The sequence below is a fragment of the Sphaeramia orbicularis genome, chromosome 18 (genome assembly GCF_902148855.1).
Source record: "Sphaeramia orbicularis chromosome 18, fSphaOr1.1, whole genome shotgun sequence".
NCBI lineage: Eukaryota > Metazoa > Chordata > Actinopteri > Kurtiformes > Apogonidae > Sphaeramia > Sphaeramia orbicularis.
Window position 1 is genome coordinate 3,935,588 of NC_043974.1, and position 20,919 is coordinate 3,956,506.

Sequence of the window (20,919 nt, forward strand, 5' to 3'; positions counted from 1 at the left end):
AATATCGCCCTGTTAACATTATCATGATATATCGCAATATATCGCATTGTGATCCTAGTATTGTGATTTGTATCGTATCACCAGATTCTTGCCGATACACAGCCCTAGAAATAAGCCTCAGTTTGCAGACAGCATAAAGACTGGGGTTAAATATGAACGAGTGGTTCAAGGAGCAGGAGGCGTCATTTTCACACCTGGACCCAGACCTGGACCCAGACCTGGACCCCCTTAAGAATCCGTGGTCCACATAGGTCCAGGTCTCCATCCTCAGTACCAGGTCTTGGTCAAACACACTGCAGCTGTGGACGGAGATAAAGGCTGTGACATTTCCTGTGACTCCAGGCATTTATGACGCCTCAGTGAAGTTCACCAAAGTTTATCCAATGTGGGACTTTTTTTGCCAGACTGTTCAGTTTAATATTCAGAAAACAATTATACTTTCATGAGTGTATAATCACCTGAACATGGAGGAAAGTCAGAGTGAAAAATGTGATGCAGTGACTGAACATGTAAAGAAAACCAAACCAAATGAAGTGTCTTTTTTGTGTCATGTGTTAAAAGGATGTATATTAATTTAGATTTTTTTGGGGGGGGGAGGTCTAATTCACCCCAAATCTAACAGTTTATACACTGAGTGATCTTTTCCATTTCAGAAAAAAGGGAAAAGAACACCACAAATAGTTATGTTTCATTCAGTTTAGAATAAGTCCTTAAAAACCCATGGCTGACACTTTGGGGACATGACGTGGACGTAACACCTGCTGAGGTTCAAACAGGTTGGAGTTCATAAACCTGACCATCCTAATGATGACATGCACATACTGCTGCTGAGACATGACTGCACTTTCATTTTCCATCATTTCATCCACATTTTGATCCACATCCACGTTTTTGATCCTCAGTAAATCTGCAGAAATTCAAGCCTCTAACTGAATCCCATGTCTGGGTCTTTTCAGGACCACCTGGGCTGTGATCAGTGCTCCATCAGAGGTTTGTCAACTCCACCTCTGACCCTACATTTAGCGCCTAAAGTAACATTCGACTGTGGAAGACCACTTGGATGTACATTCAGTATGTTCTGATGTTGTGCGACATCATCGAGGAAGACTTTACAGGTGATTGGCGACTTGGAAAACCCACGGATCAGCTGAGTCACTGAACACAGAGATGAAAAACAACAGACAAATGAAGACACAAAACCTAATGCACTGGAGGCAACGAGTCGATCAACACAGAGGAGGAGAATGAATGCACTGTTTGGTTTGTTCCAGGAAACCTCCAGAAGTACGAAGGCGTAGTAGGGCCACAGGCAAAATAAAAACACTTCTCACTATGAGAATAAAGCCATAATATTAGGAGAATAAAGTCGTAGTAAAAACAAAAAAAAAAACCCTCACAGATTAATGAACATAATGTCGCACTTTTATGAGATTAAAGTCATAATATTTTGAAAATTAATTCACAGTAAAAAGTCATCATTTATAAATCTTAAGCCTTAATCCTCGATGATGACAGTTTCCAGTGACAGCAAACGCAACAAGTGAAGCAGCAACTTTCACTTCTGTTGGAGAGGACGACTAATGCGAATGTGTTGATGGTGGGCGGGGTTAATAGGCTCCGTATTTGGTGGGCGGGGTTAATAGGCTCCGTATTTGGTGGGCGGGGTTAATAGGCTCCGTATTTGGCCTTTGTGCGTAAACCCCAAATAAAAGTACAACCTCACAGAATGTACAAGTTCTACATTATGCAACAAATGGGTACAACTTTATTCTTGTAAATTATGATATTTTTCCACCTGTTTTTAAATTACGATGTTATTCTCATAATATTATGGCTTTATTCTGGTAAAATTATGACTATTTTTGAAATTTGACTTTATTCTCATAAAATGATGGGTTTATCTTGATATTTTATGACTTTAGTCTGTTAGTAATAAGTGTTTTTATTTTCTTATGTGGTTCTAATTACACCGTTGTAGTGTTTCATTGTGGAGTGACCGTACCTTCAGACTGAACATACTCTGCCGTTCACCTGTAGACTCTTACTGTGACTCAGTTCACATCCAGACAGAAGAACACATCACATGTTTCCTTATAAGACTGATGTTCAACTCATGTTCACAGAGATTGTCCCAAAACTTCAGACGAAGTGAAAAGGAACCTGAACCAGTCATGGGTTGAGACTGTGGTTGATGCAGTCTGATCCAGATAAGGTGCATAGATAAACTACAGGTCAGGGGTCAGAGGTCAGGGGTGGTGGACAGGTTTAAGACTGGTGCTGGGTGATGAGGTTGCGCAGCTGTTTGATGATGGTGTCGATGAGCTTCTGTCTGTCTCTGTCCGTCTTCCTGAACTGAGCGAAGACGTTGTTCTTCCTCCCAGTTTCTCTCATCCTGTGGAAAAAAAGGAGGAGAGAACAGGAAGGGAAAGAAGAGAGAGGAAGAAGAAGAGAGGAAGAGGAAATGAAGAGGAGAGGAAGAGGAAAGGAAGAAGAGTGGAAGAAGAGAGGGAGAAGAGAGGAAGAGGAGAGGAAGAAGAGAGGAAGAGGAGAGGAAGAAGAGTGGAAGAAGAGAGGAAGAGGAGAGGAAGAAGAGTGGAAGAAGAGAGGAAGAGGAGAGGAAGAAGAGAGGATGAGGAGAGGAAGAGGAGAGGAAGAAGAGTGGAAGAAGAGAGGAAGAGGAGAGGAAGAAGAGAGGATGAGGAAAGGAAGAGGAGAGGAAGAAGAGAGGAAGAGAGGAAGAGGAGAGGAAGAAGAGCAGTTTCAGTTTCAACTTCAGTGATGCTGTTAAAACTGAAACCACAGACATTTCACCAAATATCCTGTTTTTTTCACCAAATGCTCCAAAACACAACATGCTCAAATAAAACAACAAACTCTAAATGAAGAAATGCATCCAGTTCAACCAGAACCTGTTGGTTTTCGGAGGCAGCTCAAACATTCACTCCTGACCTGAAGTATTTGGACAGTTGGATGTGTTTTGTTCTTCATGCTCAACACATTCAGTCAAAATAATACTAATACTACTACTACTAATAATAATAATACTAATACTAATACTAATAATAATAATAATAATACATTAGTGCACAGTCTCAGTATTCTGACATGAATATGGACAGAACTGAAAGGAAGATGGAATTTATCAAATGTACATGATTCCATTGGTCTACAATTTTGTAGAAATGATCTGACTCAGATTAAATGTGCTAACGACCCCCTCATGTACCCCCCCCCCCCCCCCCCCCCCACTGCATCTGTACAGACTGGAACTACATGTGTAAATGGACGTCCATCAGTCCTGGTTCATCTCCAGTCTGTCCGTCCATAGTGGGTCTGTCCTTCACTGTGGTTCTCCTTTTCTACTGGGTTTGGGGGATTTTCTTTGTCCAGAAGGACGGTCTAATGACAGGGGATGACCAGGACATTAATCTATTTCCTTCATCTGCTGTTTATGTGACTGTGGTTTGTTTTCATATCCAACTAATTCTGTACTGACCCTTTGCACTGACGTCACAGTTCTCATGTGACTAGGGCTGCAGTTCCATGGTGGACGGCAAAAGCAACACAACAAACGAATGAGCGACAGATTCTGTCTACAGCACTGAAAACAAAGTTTAGGAGTTGTCCTGCGAAGTGACTCATCTTACTGGACGGCACAAAGAACGCTATTTGGAGAAGCTAGCGATAGCAGGGCTAACTACTGACCCATACCTTCTGCCTCCTGGTGTGTTTACAGATCTACCAAAGTCCTCCAGTCTACTGGAGTTTAAAGCACACGATCTGTTCCATTCTGTTCTAAATGCAGTGTCCCCATACACAGGTGTGATCTAAAGCAGACTACAGTCTGGATGAGCCCAGTTCTTAGTCTCAGGCTAGATTACCCAGTCGCTCACATTAGCTAGCTAGCTGTGTGTGTTTTGAACATGTTTCCTCCTCATGTCATCCAAACTCAAACAGACTGGAACCAAAAGCAGCTCTAATGAACCAACACTGTGTAATAATGTGAGTGTGTGTCGTCAGTATCCTACAGTATTAGCTCTGCTGTTGAAGTGTCTGCCTTTGTACTGTCTACACAGTCATATGTACAGTTCCACCACTAGAACAGATGGAACAGCATCAGGACAAGAACAGTATTTACAGAACATAGTGGAGCTGGTCCAAAGGCAGACACTAGAACAGAGCTGATACTGAAGGAACTGATGACACACACTGGAACACAGTGGATCATAGGAGTTAACCCAGTCTACCATCTAGCTAACATGTGGTGGAGCTAATGCTAATGCTGTGGACCCAAACACAGCCTGTTCTATCTGTAACATCAGGTCCGTCAGATCCAGGCTCTGTCTGGAACCAGCTGAAACCATGGATGGAACTGTTGTGTGCCACCACTGGACGTGGAGAGCAGGGTTAAAAAAACAAACAAAACCGACAGTGTTCAGATCAAATTGGATATTAGCCGGTTTGTCCTCCAGTGTGCGGTCCAGCACTTCTGCCGTCTGTCATGACGCTCATTTGCGGTGTGAACAGAGTGTGACGTAATGTGCAAAGGGTCAATAGACCTGTGAGGAAACCTTGTTGTGATACAAGGCTGAACAGATCAAACTGAAGTGAATAGTGAGTTCAGAGCAGTTCCTCCTCCACACTTTTCAGTTGAGGCTCAGTCCTTCCATGCAGCTTCCATTCAAACGTGGGATTCCAAATACCTGAGGTCTGGACTGTGAACTTAATCTGATGCATCCAGTCCAGGAAACACAGGTGCACAATGTGTGACACTGAGGTCCGTCTGAGCGCGCTCAGTACAGGACACACAGCTCTGCTACAGTAACCCAGAAAACCCAGGGCATTGTTTCCATGCGTCCATGTGTGTGTCTGTGGTGTCACATGAGGCTGTGGCTCTGTCTCAGAACACTGGACTGTTGTAGACCTCCAGGAGGTTCAGGGGATCCACACCACAGCAGACCCAGCAGGGTGCATCCGCTGTGGGGACAGAGGGACTGTTGAGCCCCAGGTCCGCTGGGGGGGGGGGGGGGGGGGCTGAACCTGTCTGTAGTTCACACACAGACTCCACCACTGTGACGCTGTGTGGGTGGGGTTATGGGGGGGGGGGGGGGGGGTTGTTATCTCCACAGCAGCTCCTGCTCTGAGTCTGACACACACACACACACACACACTTGATGTGGGTGGGTTTACAGCAGGGGTGTCAAACATGCGTCCCGGGGCCCAAATGCGGCCCACCAAAGGTTCCAATCCGGCCCCTGGGATGAATTTACAAAGTGCAGAAATTGGCAAGGGTCAAAGCTGTGGAACTCATTTTAGTTCAGGTTCCACATGCAGACCAAAATGATCTGCAGTCAAATAATAACAGCAGAAGAACCCACAAAAAAGAATGACTGCAGATTTTCTTCTCGGTTTGATGTTGAAAAAAAAACAAAAAACAAAAAACATTATTCATATAAATCATACAAACTTCTAATGTTTGACTTTGTTTAAGTGCAAAAAAACAACATTAAATTATGAAAATATTTACATTTACAAACTATTCTGTAACAATAAAATTTGAATAACTTGAAATGTCTAAAGACAATTAAACAAAATTTCAACTCTTTTCTGCCTGTTCCTCAGTCTTTGTAGATCCGATCCATAATGCACATGTAGAAATGACAAGTTGAGGCAGAATATTGTTAAAATTGCACTTATTTTTCTTACGAACTTTCAGTTTTTTCAGGTTATTCACATCTTTTATTTATTTTTTTGACAGTTATTAATACAAGTAACTATTTTCATAATTTAATTGGTATTTTTTTGCACTAAAACAAACAAAAATTCTGAGCTGTCATTATTTATAGGTTATTGTGTTGTTATTTTACTGGTCCGGCCTACTGGAGATCAAATCGGGCTGAATGTGGAACCTGAAAGAACAAAGGTGAGAACTGTGACCATGAGGTATTTAGTTGAGTGTGCTGGACTCTGTTAGTACACCCCACACTGCAGGCACTGTACTCACGGCTTGGACAACCTGTCAGGACGTAGAAGACGTGGGACAGGAAACACAGACACAGGTGAGACACTGACGTCTTCCAATAGAGAGCAGGGGGTTTTCCATTCCACTAACAGACTATTAGGATCTAGTCCCACCGTCTTAAATGTACAGATGTACTGCTTTTTTTTCTGTTATGATCCATTGATGTGTTCAAGGAGCACATTTAGGGGAAATCTGCAGTGATGGACGTTCTGGAGTCAAATGTCGACGGACCGTGAGTCTGAGAGAAGAAACACACCTATCTCCTACGTCTGCCACTGTAGGTAAAACTGTTATTTACTAACATTCTGTCATAATTATTACATAATCACCTTATAGCACAGGTGTCACACATGCGGCCCAGGGGCCAAATCTGGCCCTCCAAAGGGTCCAGGATGAATTTACGAAAAGTTAGCTAAGATATTAACAATCCTTTTAGTTCAGGTTCCACATTCAGACCAATTCAATCTGCAGTGGGCAGGATTCAGTCAAATACTATCAGAATAACAGAGAAATAATGACAACTCCAAAATTTTCTCTTTGTAAATGTAAATATTTTCACGTATTTACACTAAAACAAAGTATAATTTCACAAAAATGTGAATAACCTGAACAAATATGAACAACCTGAAAGGTCTTAAGAGAAGTCAGTACAATTTTAACAAGATTCTGTCTGTTATTAAATGTTCTGTTTGTAGATCCACCGCGATCTATAAGTTCTAATGTACATGTGTAAATGATAAACTGAGGTAGAATATTGTTAAAATTACACTTATTTTTTCAGTTTGTTCATGTTATTCACATCTTTTGAAAGGATAATTTGTAGATGTAAACCTTTTTTCAATGTAAATTTACTTTTTTCGCTCTAAAACATAGAGAAAAGTTTGCAGTTGACATTATTTCTATATTATCATGGTATTATTTCACTGGTACCACTGCAGATCAAATTTAGCTGAATGTGGAACTGAACTAAAATAAGTTTGACACCTGTGCCTTATAGCAATCATTTAAGCTGATGCAATCATTGTACATGATCTAGAAACATGAAGCATTCAGATGGATTCAAACACATACTAAGCCATATTTGTGCCTTTTCCACTGACACTCTTCTACCGATACTATTTTCTTATTTTACAGTTTAATGACACAAGCTGTTTTCATTCAGACTCATTAAATAGTCAGTGAGCACTGTATGTGCATGTATATATGTTTTTATAAAACTTTGAAAAGAGCCATTAAAAAACATCAAATTTTATGCGATTTACAGGAAAATATACATAAGTGTATAAACCACATTTCAGAAGGTAAATGTGACCTTAATCAGACTTAAAAGAAACGTGGATACTTCTGTTTTCTTAAACCCTTTGTTTGACTATATCAACACATTTGTTATGTTTAATTCAGTTTAATATAAATTACAGCTGTAACAGGTAACATTTTAAGATTGCAGCCAAATAATTTCCATGAAAAAAACACAAAAATTACTTAATTTAAAATTGTCATATGAATTTATGTGAACATATTTTGAACATATACTTCTTTATCAGTGACACCCTTATACACCACTGGCACATAAACATGATGGATTCATTTGTTGACCACAGTGTGTTGTTTACCTCTGCAATTTTGGTTTTCCAAAGCTTATATTTTTATTTCTATATTGTAATGATCAGTTAAAATCAATAGCCCCTATGAATATTAAATTATTATCATTAGGCCTTGAAATGTGTGTGATGGATACCTGCTAAATAAATGTATGTTTATGTTTCATGTTCATGTTTGTCTAATGATTCAAAATGACCTGCTGAATGTTTCAGAACCACTTTGATCAAAAGAACAAGGAGTGATTTCAGCAGGAGATAAATTATGGGGTTAGGTGGGTGTCCAAATATTCATGTGCGTAACACAGATCTGTGTTCATGTTAGTCTGTAGTTGTGCAAAAAATAAATATTTATAAACTGTTGAATGAGTTCAGTCGTACATTAAATGTATTGTGTGTATTTTATCAGAATAGGAATAAATAAGGTTTAACAAGAATTACAAACAGGAAATACAACTTTATGATCGTTCTTTCTCTATCACAAACACAAATTCACCAACGTGACTCTACTGTCCAGTATCCGTCCCCACTTCACAGACATTATTTCTGGAGCAGAGGATCCATGGATTCACAGACTGACCAGGAGTTCAGGGTCCTTCTCTGTGGTCAGAACAGTGGACTAATGGTTGGATTGGACCTGGGTTTGTTCTCTGACTTGGTCGTCCATCTTGGACAGTGAACCCGCCTGATCTGGACCTGATTTGAACCTGATCTGGACCTGAACTCATGGTCAGTCTGTGAATCCATGGATCCTCTGCTCCAGAAATAATGTCTGTGAAGTGGGGACGGATATTGGACAGTAGAGTCACGTTGGTGAATTCATATTTGTGATGAAGAAAGAACAATCATACAGTTGTATTTCCTGTTTGTAATTCTTGATGTTAAAACATATTCATTCATATTCTGATAAAATACACACAATACATTTTATGTACAACTGAACTCATTCAACAGTTTACACAGATCTAGTTTTGCACAACTACAGACTAACATGCACACAGATCTGTGTTCTGCACATGAATATTTGGACAGTTTCCTAACCTCATACATAAATGGCTCTCAGTGAACCTCAGTGTGAGTGAGTGAAGGGGTGCAGACTCACTTCTCCAGCAGGGCCAGTGCAGTGTGTGGGTTGACTCTCAGGTATTTGCAGGAGGGTTTCCCGTAGTCTGCCAGGTAGGCGGACCAGTCCCACTGCGTGAACAGGTCCAGTAACTGAAAGACCAGGACAGAACGGTGCATGGTGAACACACAGGGTTCCACTGGAGGAAAAGTCCCATCACAGCACAACACATCAGATGTTCACAGTGACAGTGAGCCCGTTTACATGACCATCAGAATCTGATAACTGGGAGTCATCCCATAATTACCATAATCAGATGTGACACATTTACAGTCACTTCAGAAATGTGACAATGGAAAAACCCTGGTTTACATGTTTCAGTCCATTATTTGAATTCTGTCAGAGGACGTACGTACATTATGATGTAAGATGTACACTTCCTGTCATTTTCAAAATCAGGTCTCTTCTTGTTACCATGGCAACACCTATGGTGTCAGTGTTAGCTGTCCTAATGTGGGAGGAGCTAATAAGACTACAAAATAGGTCACATGTTGTTGCTGTCCTTCATTTCATTTCATTGTTTGTTTACCTTTCCTGTTTACATGATCAATAATAATCAGGTAACTGCAGACATCAGATAATGATCAGAGTAGTGGTGTGGAATTATTTAAGATTTACACATTTAAGAGAATGAAATATTTGTAACTTGTTGCAGATATTTCTGATTTGAAAAATTATATGCAAATCATCATTTCTATTTTTAAAATATCATGTGTTTTTATTACTTGTTTTATTGTTTCTTTTTTGTATTGTCAATAATAATCATTTAGGCAGCATATATTTATTTATATTATATTATATTATATTGTATTATAAATGTGTGCAGACCAGTTCATTTACCTATCACACAATAATAACACTAATGCATTTGCTGATTAATTATGATAATTGAAACTAGTTTTTTTGTCTCCATAGAGCAGGTGCAGATCACAAACTGTACTTTTAACACATACAATAAACAAAACTGACTGGTTTTCTTTTCTGTGTGATGTTGTGATAGTGTCGGCTCACAGGTGTGTGCTGTTCCTTTGGCTAAACTCTGTCTGCTCTGGTACTTCACAACTCCACTGTCCAAAACCTCCACTGTCCAAAACCCACCATCCTTCATCACCATGACAACACGCTGTGGTTTATATCCATACACTGTCCTGCTGCCACAAATACTCACTACAAAACCACATGATTCTCATACACTGATATCAAAACAGTCACCAACTAGAAAAGCACTCAGAGAGCGCAGACCTCCGCCAAGGCAAGTGCAACATTTCCTGAAATTTTCATCCAAATTCGTCCATAACTTTTTGAGTTATCTTGCACAGACAGACAGACAGGCAGGCAGGCAGACAAACCAACGCTGGCAAAAACATAACCTCCTTGGCGGAGGTAATAAACACTCTATTTCCTCTTTTCTATCACCACTAATGATGGGCATAAATCATCCACCTTCCTCGACTAATTATTTGATCCGACTTGGAGACCGGCTCCAGGTCCCACATGACCATTATTCCTCGGTGGGAAAGGCTCATTTTCTCTTGGAGCTTTTTTCCACCTACATAAGAAAAATGGATCCTGCAATTGGCACAATCAGAGTCTAATGTGATGAAAAATGAAGCTTTTAGAAAATGCAATTAATATTTCCTCATTAATGATGTATTATTTCATCCATTTACAGCCCATCCCCCATTAATCATGAAGTTCATTTTTTTGTGACCCGACATAAGTACAACCTGTAGTAGACAGCAGTCTAAGGAAACTAACCTGAAAAAAGAGAAGTTAAAGGAATGTTATGTGGAAGGTTTAACGTTTTGTAATAGGAACCAACATTTCCCCCAACATGATGAACCTTTGGTATTTTTGTTCAATAAAACCACAATTTTCCTTAAATTTTTTTATCAAAATCCATGCTATATTTTACATAAAGATACAGTATTTCACTGCAAACCCCATTTATTGGAAAGCTGTGAAATTTTGTAAAAAACTAAAAAACTAAAATCTGCTTTTACTGTATTTGATTTTTTTTTTTTTTAACACATATCTTTATTAATTATTAATATCTTTATTGTGTGGGTCTCTGTTGAGCATAACCCCCCCCCCCCCCCCCAAGACCACCTCTGAATTTTGAAACAGCAGTGAAAGTAAATAACAAAATAATAACTGACAGACAATATAAGTAATAGTGACGTGAATACTTCTCAACATCCCTTTTTGTATATCTGATACAAAATCAACATCATTAAAAAAAAAAAACAAAAAAAACTAATAATAAAAAAATAAAAAAATAATTTACAGTTAGATCATAGAAAATGCAGGATACTAATTTTGATCACTTACTTTGCAAAGAAATGCATACTTTTATTTTGGAAGAATGACTCCCCTCCATCTTTTAAGATTTTCCATGAGTTGTCAGTTATCTTCTTTTTTTTCCTTTAGAAAAACTGACTTTGGATAAATATAATCGTGGCCATCTCTTTAATGAATTTTGGTTGCCTTTACTGTCCGGTATGGAGAAAGTTTGAGTTTGTACGTCATGAATACTGCCCTATTACTGCTATTTATGTGACAGCATGCATCACTATGCTCATGTTTATGTTGTTACCCTTATTACTGTTATTATTGTGATGATGATGATGATGATTATTTTTTATTATTTTATTTCATTTTTTAATTTCATTTTTTATTACTTTTTGATTTATTAATTAATTCAACCCTATATTTAACTGATAAAAATACAAAGAAAAGTTTTCCAGTGTTTTTAGCAATGGCTGTTAACTTTTAGATTTTGAAATAAGTTGGAAAAGAGACAAAACTAGAAGCACCCATTCATTTGTTCCTTGTGCCAGTATCAACATTTCCTGGAATTTTCATCCAAATCTGTCCATAACTTTTTGAGTTATCCCGCACACAGTCAGACAGACAAACCAACCAATGCCGGCAAAAACATAACGTCCTTGGCGGAGGTAATAAGAGCAAAATGTTAAATAAACAGGTGACAGAGTTGCTTCAGGGTCATTGGCAGCAGGTAATGGAATGGGATGGATGCAAGGAGTGGGTCATGACTCAACAGTTTGTGCCAAACTGCCTAAGGTGGAATGGGCATGACCTTTAACCCTCAGGGAGTTTTAGGTAGGTAACTGTATTCCATTAGGAGGAAACCCTGTACTGAATCTGCACAGAAAAAGCAGCGACTTCTCTGGACTTTGAGCTCAGCTGATGGAATGACAGACAGTGGAAAAGTTTGCATTTCAACTAGTTTTCAGAAAAACAGACATCAGGTTCCACATGTCAAAGACAAAACAGACCATCTAGACCAGGGCTGTCAAACTCATTTTAATTCAGTTCCACATTCAGCCTAATATGATCTAAAGTGGGCCGGACCAGTAAAATAATATAAATAGTAGGATAAGAACTGGTAAATAATATCAACTCCTAAGTTTTTTTCTCTATTTTTGAGTGAAAAAAGTCAAATTCTGTAAAGAAAATGTTTACATCTACGAACCGTACTTGAACATAACATGAACAAAAATGAACAACCTGAAAATTATTAAGTAAAATCAGTGCAATTTTAACAATATTACACCTTAGTTTATTGTTTATACATGCGCATCACAACTTACAGATCACAGAGGGTCTACAAATATATAAAACATTAGTAACAGGCAGAATATTGTTAAAATTCCACATAAGAAATTTAGAAATTAGAAATTTCAGATTATTCACATTTTTTGCAAAAGGCTAGTCTGTAAATGTAAATATTTTTGTGTAATTTTACTTTTTTTTTTACACTACAACAAAGTTTTTGTAATTTTCCCTATTAATAGAATATTATGATAGTATTTTACTGGTCTGACCCACTTCAGATTGAATTGACCTAAAATGATTTTAACATCCTTGACTGTTCATATCTTCAGTGTAACTTCTGCATTTCATAAATTCATCCCAGGGGCCAGACTGGATCCTTTGGTGGGCCGGATTTGGCCCCCGGGCCGCATGTTTGACACCTGTGATCTAGACTGTTGTCAGCAAAAGATACAAAAGGAATATCTGTGATGGTCTGGGGCTGCATCAGTGACTGTGGTGAATTAGCTTTAACTGGAAACACTGATAATTTCTGCTTCTTTCATCAGTTACATAAAGGATCAAACAAATTAAAGCACATTTTTTAGGTTTTAATTGTATTAGTAAAAATATTCCATTTCTTCTGAACATGGGTTTGTAAAATTTGAATAATGTAAAAGATCATCGTGTGATGGAATTATATCTTTTTTTTTTTTTTTTGGATGATTGCTGCATGTATTTTAATCATATATTTGGATAAAAAAAAAGGTTCATTTAACCAGAAATACTAATGTGTAAGGAACTAGTTCTACTGATAAAATGTGTTTGTAGAAAACAGAGGGAAGGAGAATGAAGAAGAGGGAGGGACTGAAAGAAGAAGAGGAGGAGGAGGAGGAGGAGGAGGAGGAAGAAGAGGAGGAGGAGGAAGAAGAGGAGGAGGAGGAAGAGGAGGAGGAGGAGAGGAGGAAGAAAAGGAAAAGGAGGAAGAGGAGGAGGAAGAAGAGGAGGAGGAGGAGGAAGAGGAGGAGGAGGAAGAGGAAAAGGAAGAAGAGGAGGAGGAGAAGAAGGAGGAGGAGGAAAAGGAGGAAGAAGAGGGGGAGGAGGAAGAGGAGGAGGAGAAGGAAGAGGAGGAGGAGGAGGAGGAGGAGGAGGAGGAGGAGGAGGAGGAGGAGGAGGAGGAGGAGGAGAAGTCTTCCTCTAAGTGTCCCACATTTAAAACTGTTGCATAACCTGCTGCTGCCCTGCTGAACTCTACCTAACACACACACACACACACACACACACAGGGAGCCCCAGTGAACTCTGGGTAACACCAAACACACACAGATCCAGAGAGAGAAACCATATGTGAGCGAGGGATGAGAGAAGAGGGGAGCACAGAGGGATGGAGAGCAAAACCACATGTGTGTGGAGAGAGAGAGAAAATAGAAGGAGGCAGATGGAGAAGAGACAGCAGAGGGTAAAGGAAGGACAGAAGAAGAAGGACAGAAGAGACAGCAGAGGGAAAAGGAAGGACAGAAGAAGAAGGACAGAAGAGACAGCAGAGGGAAAAGGAAGGACAGAAGAAGAAGGACAGAAGAGACAGCAGAGGGAAAAGGAAGGACAGAAGAAGGACAGAAGAGACAGCAGAGGGTAAAGGAAGGACAGAAGAAGAAGGACAGAAGAGACAGCAGAGGGTAAAGGAAGGACAGAAGAAGAAGGACAGAAGAGACAGCAGAGGGAAAAGGAAGGACAGAAGAAGAAGGACAGAAGAGACAGCAGAGGGTAAAGGAAGGACAGAAGAAGAAGGACAGAAGAGACAGCAGAGGGAAAAGGAAGGACAGAAGAAGAAGGACAGAAGAGACAGCAGAGGGAAAAGGAAGGACAGAAGAAGAAGGACAGAAGAGACAGCAGAGGGAAAAGGAAGGACAGAAGAAGGACAGAAGAGACAGCAGAGGGAAAAGGAAGGACAGAAGAAGGACAGAAGAGACAGCAGAGGGAAAAGGAAGGACAGAAGAAGAAGGACAGAAGAGACAGCAGAGGGAAAAGGAAGGACAGAAGAAGAAGGACAGAAGAGACAGCAGAGGGAAAAGGAAGGACAGAAGAAGAAGGACAGAAGAGACAGCAGAGGGAAAAGGAAGGACAGAAGAAGAAGGACAGAAGAGACAGCAGAGGGAAAAGGAAGGACAGAAGAAGAAGGACAGAAGAGACAGCAGAGGGAAAAGGAAGGACAGAAGAAGAAGGACAGAAGAGACAGCAGAGGGAAAAGGAAGGACAGAAGAAGGACAGAAGAGACAGCAGAGGGAAAAGGAAGGACAGAAGAAGGACAGAAGAGACAGCAGAGGGAAAAGGAAGGACAGAAGAAGAAGGACAGAAGAGACAGCAGAGGGAAAAGGAAGGACAGAAGAAGAAGGACAGAAGAGACAGCAGAGGGAAAAGGAAGGACAGAAGAAGAAGGACAGAAGAGACAGCAGAGGGAAAAGGAAGGACAGAAGAAGGACAGATAAGAGCAGCACAGACACGGACGGAGCAGGAGCAGCACATGTCCAGACTGGACACCAGTGGACATGTGTGAGTGGACATACAACAGCAGAGTGGGAGGACTGAATTTAGGACTTGTGTCCACCCTGTTTGCAACTTCATTTCCCATCATGCAGCGTGGTACTGCGCTTCCCATCAACCATCATGGGCAGAGCAACATGATTATAAGGCTATTGTATTAAAATGACTACGATCTGCCAAAATACTGGTCCAGTCAACTTAACGAGATATTTAATGTGGAGATGGGACTGTTCCTCAACTGTAGGAACCACACTGGACAGATGAAAAGGACTACATTTATCAGAACTGTGCACATACACACATGACCTTCCACTGTTATGATTATATATATATATATATATATATATATATATATATATATATATATATATATATATATATATATATATATACATACACAGGGTGGGGAAGCAAAATTTACAATATTTTGAGGCAGGGATTGAAAGACAGTGTATGACCAATTAGTTTATTGAAAGTCATGAGAATTTATTTGCCACAAGAAAATGTCCATAATAGAAAATGTTTTTATTCTATGTGTCCTCCTTCTTTCTCAATAACTGCCTTCACACGCTTCCTGAAACTTGCACAAGTGTTCCTCAAATATTCAGGTGACAGCTTCTCCCATTCTTCTTTAATAGTATCTTCCAGACTTTCTGGTAATAGTTTTGCTCATAGTCATTCTCTTCTTTCCATTATAAACAGTCTTTATGGACACTCCAACTATTTTTGAAATCTCCTTTGGTGTGACGAGTGCATTCAGCAAATCACACACTCTTTGACGTTTGCTTTCCTGATTACTCATATGGGCAAAAGTTTCTGAAAAGGTATGAATAATAGTGTTAGGTATGATTATGACATCAGTATATGTTTGGGTTCAAAACAACTGACGTAGTGTCTGCTGAGAAAAAACAACTAAATGTTCATTGTAAATTTTGCTTCCCCACCCTGTGTATATATATATATATATATATATATATATATATATATATATATATATATATATATATATATACACACACACACACACACACACACACACACACACACATATAAATATGTAGTTTCATAGGTGTGAGGCTGTAGTTTGTGGTCCATTTAAAGGAAACCTGGTTCTAGAGTGGCACCAACGTCTGTCTGGTCTGGAACGGACTAGGGGTGTAAGAAAATATCTGTTCTGCTATATATCACAATATTTCTTTTCATGATACTATATTGATATTAAAAAGTACTGTATCGATATTTTTAGGTATTTATACAAATGCAGATATAACGGAGGTTCATTTTTGGTTTTCTTTATTGTTTATATCTTATTTATTATTATTTAACACTGTTTAATGGTTATTTGAAGCATCCTAAAAGCACTTTTTCACTGTCTGAGATGAGAGAGGCAGATGGTAGTTCCTTTGGAAACTAGGAGAATTCGAAAAATTTTGTGATATAACATTAGATCCTGTTCTGATCCAATAAAAAATGTGTTTAGTATTTGTACATATTTCTGGTGTAATTCAATTCTTCCCTGAAAAAATATTAAAAAAAAAAAATGAAACAAACAAAAAATGCTCTTTTTAACAGTATCATGATACAGGGGTTGGACAAAATAATGGAAACACCTTCTATGATGCCACAATGTTAGGTGTTTCCATTATTTTGTCCAACCCCTGTATATCATGATATACAGGGTGTCCCATAAGTCTCCATACATAGGAGACATAATACATTCCATACATATATGGTTCTAACATGTATTTCTTCATATTTCTTCTTTATAGTTCTTCAGCAGTGGAGGACACGCATTGAAATGTGTTCCCGACAAAATGGCAGTCATATAGAGCATATTATATAAATAAAAATGGTTTATGTCAAGAAACGTTTATTTCTCCTATGTATGGAGACTTATGGGACACCCTGTATCGTATTGTGATCCTAGTGTTGTGATTTGTATCGTATCTGCAGATTTTTGCTGATACACAGCCCTAGAGCTGAGGCCTGTTGACATTAGGGGCCGGAGATGGGAATACTGGAACCACCAAGAACTACTGGAACCAACTGAAAACCAGGCTCAGATGGGCTGGACACAGTGAAGTGGCTCGGTCCACTGGAGAACTACAGCAGGGTTCATATGGACCTGACAGTAGGCTCTGGTTCTGAGTCCACCCTCACTTTGACACAAGCATAAAGACTAGACTGGGTTTCAGTGGAAAAGCTCATGTGGTCTGATGAGTCCAGACTGACTCCAGAGGGACGGGTGCATCAGGGTGAAAACAGAGGTGGGGAACATGGTTACCCATCATGCCTAGTGCCTACAGTACTCACCTGTGGTGGCAGTGTTCTGGTCTGGGGGGTGTTCTGTCCCCTCAGTGTACACTAACATCATACAGTGGTTCTGTGGTGATGGAACATGCTTCCTGGAGGGTTTGGAAGTTGAACTAACTCTGAACTGACTTTAGGTCGAGCCCAGAACGACCACTGGGTTTATACAGGTGGTGTATGTCACAGGTGAAGATTTAAGTCCAGTTTGGAGAATTATGGGGGATTTAGAAACATCCTATTATAGAAATAAGATAAAATACTCATAATGTCTCAGTTCTCCCATAAATACTGGAAAAACATACTCTGATGCAGAGTTCTACGACACACTTAACAGTCCTTTAACACACGTGTGATCTGGTGTGAACTCCAGTTTATGAGGGAAAACAACATCCACTGACTTTATTTACTGGGAGGAATGAAACCCAAAAAGCTGCACACTGCCTTCACTTCCTTCCTTTCCTGACTCCTCCTCCCCTCCCTCCCTCCCTCTGTTCCTTTTTCCTTCTACATTCATTTCTTCCTTCTTTGTCCCCGAGTTCACCCTCGCATGGCCGAGGTTTGACCTGCTAATCCTCACACACACACACACACACACACACACACACACACACACACACACACACACCCTGCGTGTTCCCATAAACAGGTACACATAAAGACTGTTAAATAAAATCCCAAACATCATGTGGCAGCAGGTTTATGTGAACAAATGTGTACTGGTCTAACTGGGCCCAGATACATGACTGTGTGTGTTCAAGTGTTTGGACAGTTGTGTGGACAAATCTAAGTACTTTTCCATATTTGGGAGGACATTTTCAGAACTTTTTAGGTTTTTGACATTTGGTTTTAGGGTTAAATTTAGGTTTGGTTAGGGTTAGGCACTTTGTGCATCTTATATATACACATATCATACTGTTTTATCTCAGACAATTTTGCACATTTAACGTCTGACTTATCTCAGACAGTTTGCACATGCTGTATTCCATTCACCTCTGACAGTTTGCACTATTACCCAGATGGTGCACATTTATGTAAATCTGTATTTTCCTCTTAGCAATAGTAGTTTATATGTTTTATGCTCTTTTTCTCTTGCATGTCATTTTTTAAAGGCCACTTTGGTTTGGTTTTGGTTGTTGTAATTTCCTAATAAATCATTATATTTCAATGTTTATACTTACATTATTATACTTATTTATATACTTCCAATTAAATCCAATCCAACTTTATTTATAAAGCACTTTAAAACAACCACAGTGGACCAAAGTGCTGCACAGAAAAATAAATGAAAACCAAAATAAAAGAAAAATAAGTAAGAGTAAAATACAAGAATAGATTAAAAGACATAGAACTGTAAACAAATAAAACAAAAAAATATATAAAATAAATAAATAAAAATACAGAAGAATAGATAAAACCCTATCTTAAATTCTTGTATCATTCAGTGTGGACAGCAAAGTCAGATTTTCATTGTACAAGCAAACGTGTTTCTTTACTGCACACATGACTAAACGCTTTGAATGTTGAAATTCACTTTGTGTCTGAGACTGTTGTCAGATAAATCCAACAAAAACCCAAAACCAGAAAAACACATGATTTAAAGGCTGTCTTTAACAACAAAGTGCTCCACGTCACCATCACAATGGTTAAAGAACTGAGGATGACAAAATACAAACTAGAAAAGCACTCAGAGAGCACAGACCTCCGCCAAGGCAGATTGGTGCCTGGCCCAATCACCAGCAAAATTTAACCATTTGTTCCAGTATCAACATTTCCTGAAATTTTCATCCAAATCCGTCCATAACTTTTTGACTTATCTTGCACATGGACAGACAAACAGACAAACCAACGCCGACAAAAACAGAACCTCCTTGGCGGAGGTAATAACACACACACTGAAAGTAGAAATGATCTCAATGAGCAGGAAGAACCTCCATCCTGATGGAGTGACACATATTCACCAGAGGGAGGATGTGACCCATCAGGAGGAAACCCCCCCAGACTCACAAACAAGCATCATATCGTTCTCCTCAGATCATAACTGTCAAACTCACACACAAATGGACCAGTCTGTGGACCCGTTGAATTCAGGTGTGTGTGTCAGTGTGTATCAGTGTGTGTCAGTGTGTGTCAGTGAGTGTCAGTGTATATCAGTGTGTATCAGTGTGTGTCAGTGTATATCAGTGTGTATCAGTGTGTGTCAGTGTGTATCAGTGTGTGTCAGTGTATATCAGTGTGTGTCAGTGTGTGTCAGTGTATATCAGTGTGTATCAGTGTGTGTCAGTGTGTGTCAGTGTGTATCAGTGTGTGTCAGTGTATATCAGTGTGTGTCAGTGTGTGTCAGTGTATATCAGTGTGTGTCAGTGTATATCAGTGTGTGTCAGTGTGTGTTAGTGTGTATCAGTGTGTGTCAGTGTATATCAGTGTGTGTCAGTGTGTGTCAGTGTATATCAGTGTATATCAGTGTGTGTCAGTGAGTGTCAGTGTGTGTCAGTGTATATCAGTGTGTGTCAGTGTATATCAGTGTATATCAGTGTGTGTCAGTGTGTGTCAGTGTATATCAGTGTATATCAGTGTGTGTCAGTGTATATCAGTGTGTGTCAGTGAGTGTCAGTGTATATCAGTGTGTATCAGTGTGTGTCAGTGTGTGTCAGTGAGTGTCAGTGTATATCAGTGTGTATCAGTGTATATCAGTGTGTGTCAGTGTGTGTCAGTGAGTGTCAGTGTATATCAGTGTGTGTCAGTGTGTGTCAGTGAGTGTCAGTGTATGTCAGTGTATATCAGTGTGTGTCGGTGTATATCAGTGTGTATCAGTGTGTGTCAGTGTGTGTCAGTGAGTGTCAGTGTGTGTCAGTGAGTGTCAGTGAGTGTCAGTGTATATCAGTGTGTGTCAGTGTGTGTCAGTGAGTGTCAGTGTATGTCAGTGTATATCAGTGTGTGTCGGTGTATATCAGTGTGTATCAGTGTGTGTCAGTGTATATCAGTGTGTGTCAGTGAGTGTCAGTGTGTGTCAGTGTGTATCAGTGTATATCAGTGTGTGTCAGTGTATATCAGTGTGTGTCAGTGTGTGTCAGTGTATATCAGTGTATATCAGTGTGTGTCAGTGTATATCAGTGTGTGTCAGTGAGTGTCAGTGTGTGTCAGTGTGTATCAGTGTGTGTCAGTGTATATCAGTGTGTGTCAGTGAGTGTCAGTGTATATCAGTGTGTGTCAGTGAGTGTCAGTGTATATCAGTGTGTGTCAGTGAGTGTCAGTGTATATCAGTGTATATCAGTGTGTGTCAGTGTATATCAGTGTGTATCAGTGTGTGTCAGTGTGTGTCAGTGAGTGTCAGTGTATATCAGTGTATATCAGTGTGTATCACTGTGTGTCAGTGAGTGTGGATCCTCTCCAAACTCATGAACACTCTGACTTTCGTCTAATGTCCATAATCTTCTGTAAATGACACCAGTGTTTAATGTTGTGTGATAATAAAAGACAGTGGGAGAGGATGTGTGTGTGTGTCAAACAGAAAACACACACATGAAACTAGAGCTGAACTGATTAATCGATTAGGTGCTTGAAGCGAATGCAAAAATTCACGATTCGATTAATTGACTCAAATTGATTGAAGGGACATATTCTATTGCAGTTTTCCTGAATTAAAGCTTCTTTGTGCATCACAATAAGCGTCCGTGTGAAACACAACAGTGGAACCAATGTTTAACAGCAGAGAAATGAAGAAAACAAAACTTTGATTCAGGAGAATTGTGGCTGAATGATTTTTTTGGATC

The 20,919-nt window shown here is 39.5% G+C and overlaps 1 protein-coding gene across 1 annotated transcript in view; it reads right to left on the reverse strand.

Moving 5' to 3' along the window:
* Nucleotides 1-20,919, reverse strand: part of exoc6b (exocyst complex component 6B) — a 252,990-nt gene continuing 232,071 nt past the window's right edge. Inside the window, 2 exon segments of the mRNA XM_030162161.1 lie at nucleotides 1-2,392; nucleotides 8,723-8,835. Coding sequence (XP_030018021.1) covers nucleotides 2,266-2,392; nucleotides 8,723-8,835 — 240 coding nt within the window. The 3' untranslated portion in view covers nucleotides 1-2,265.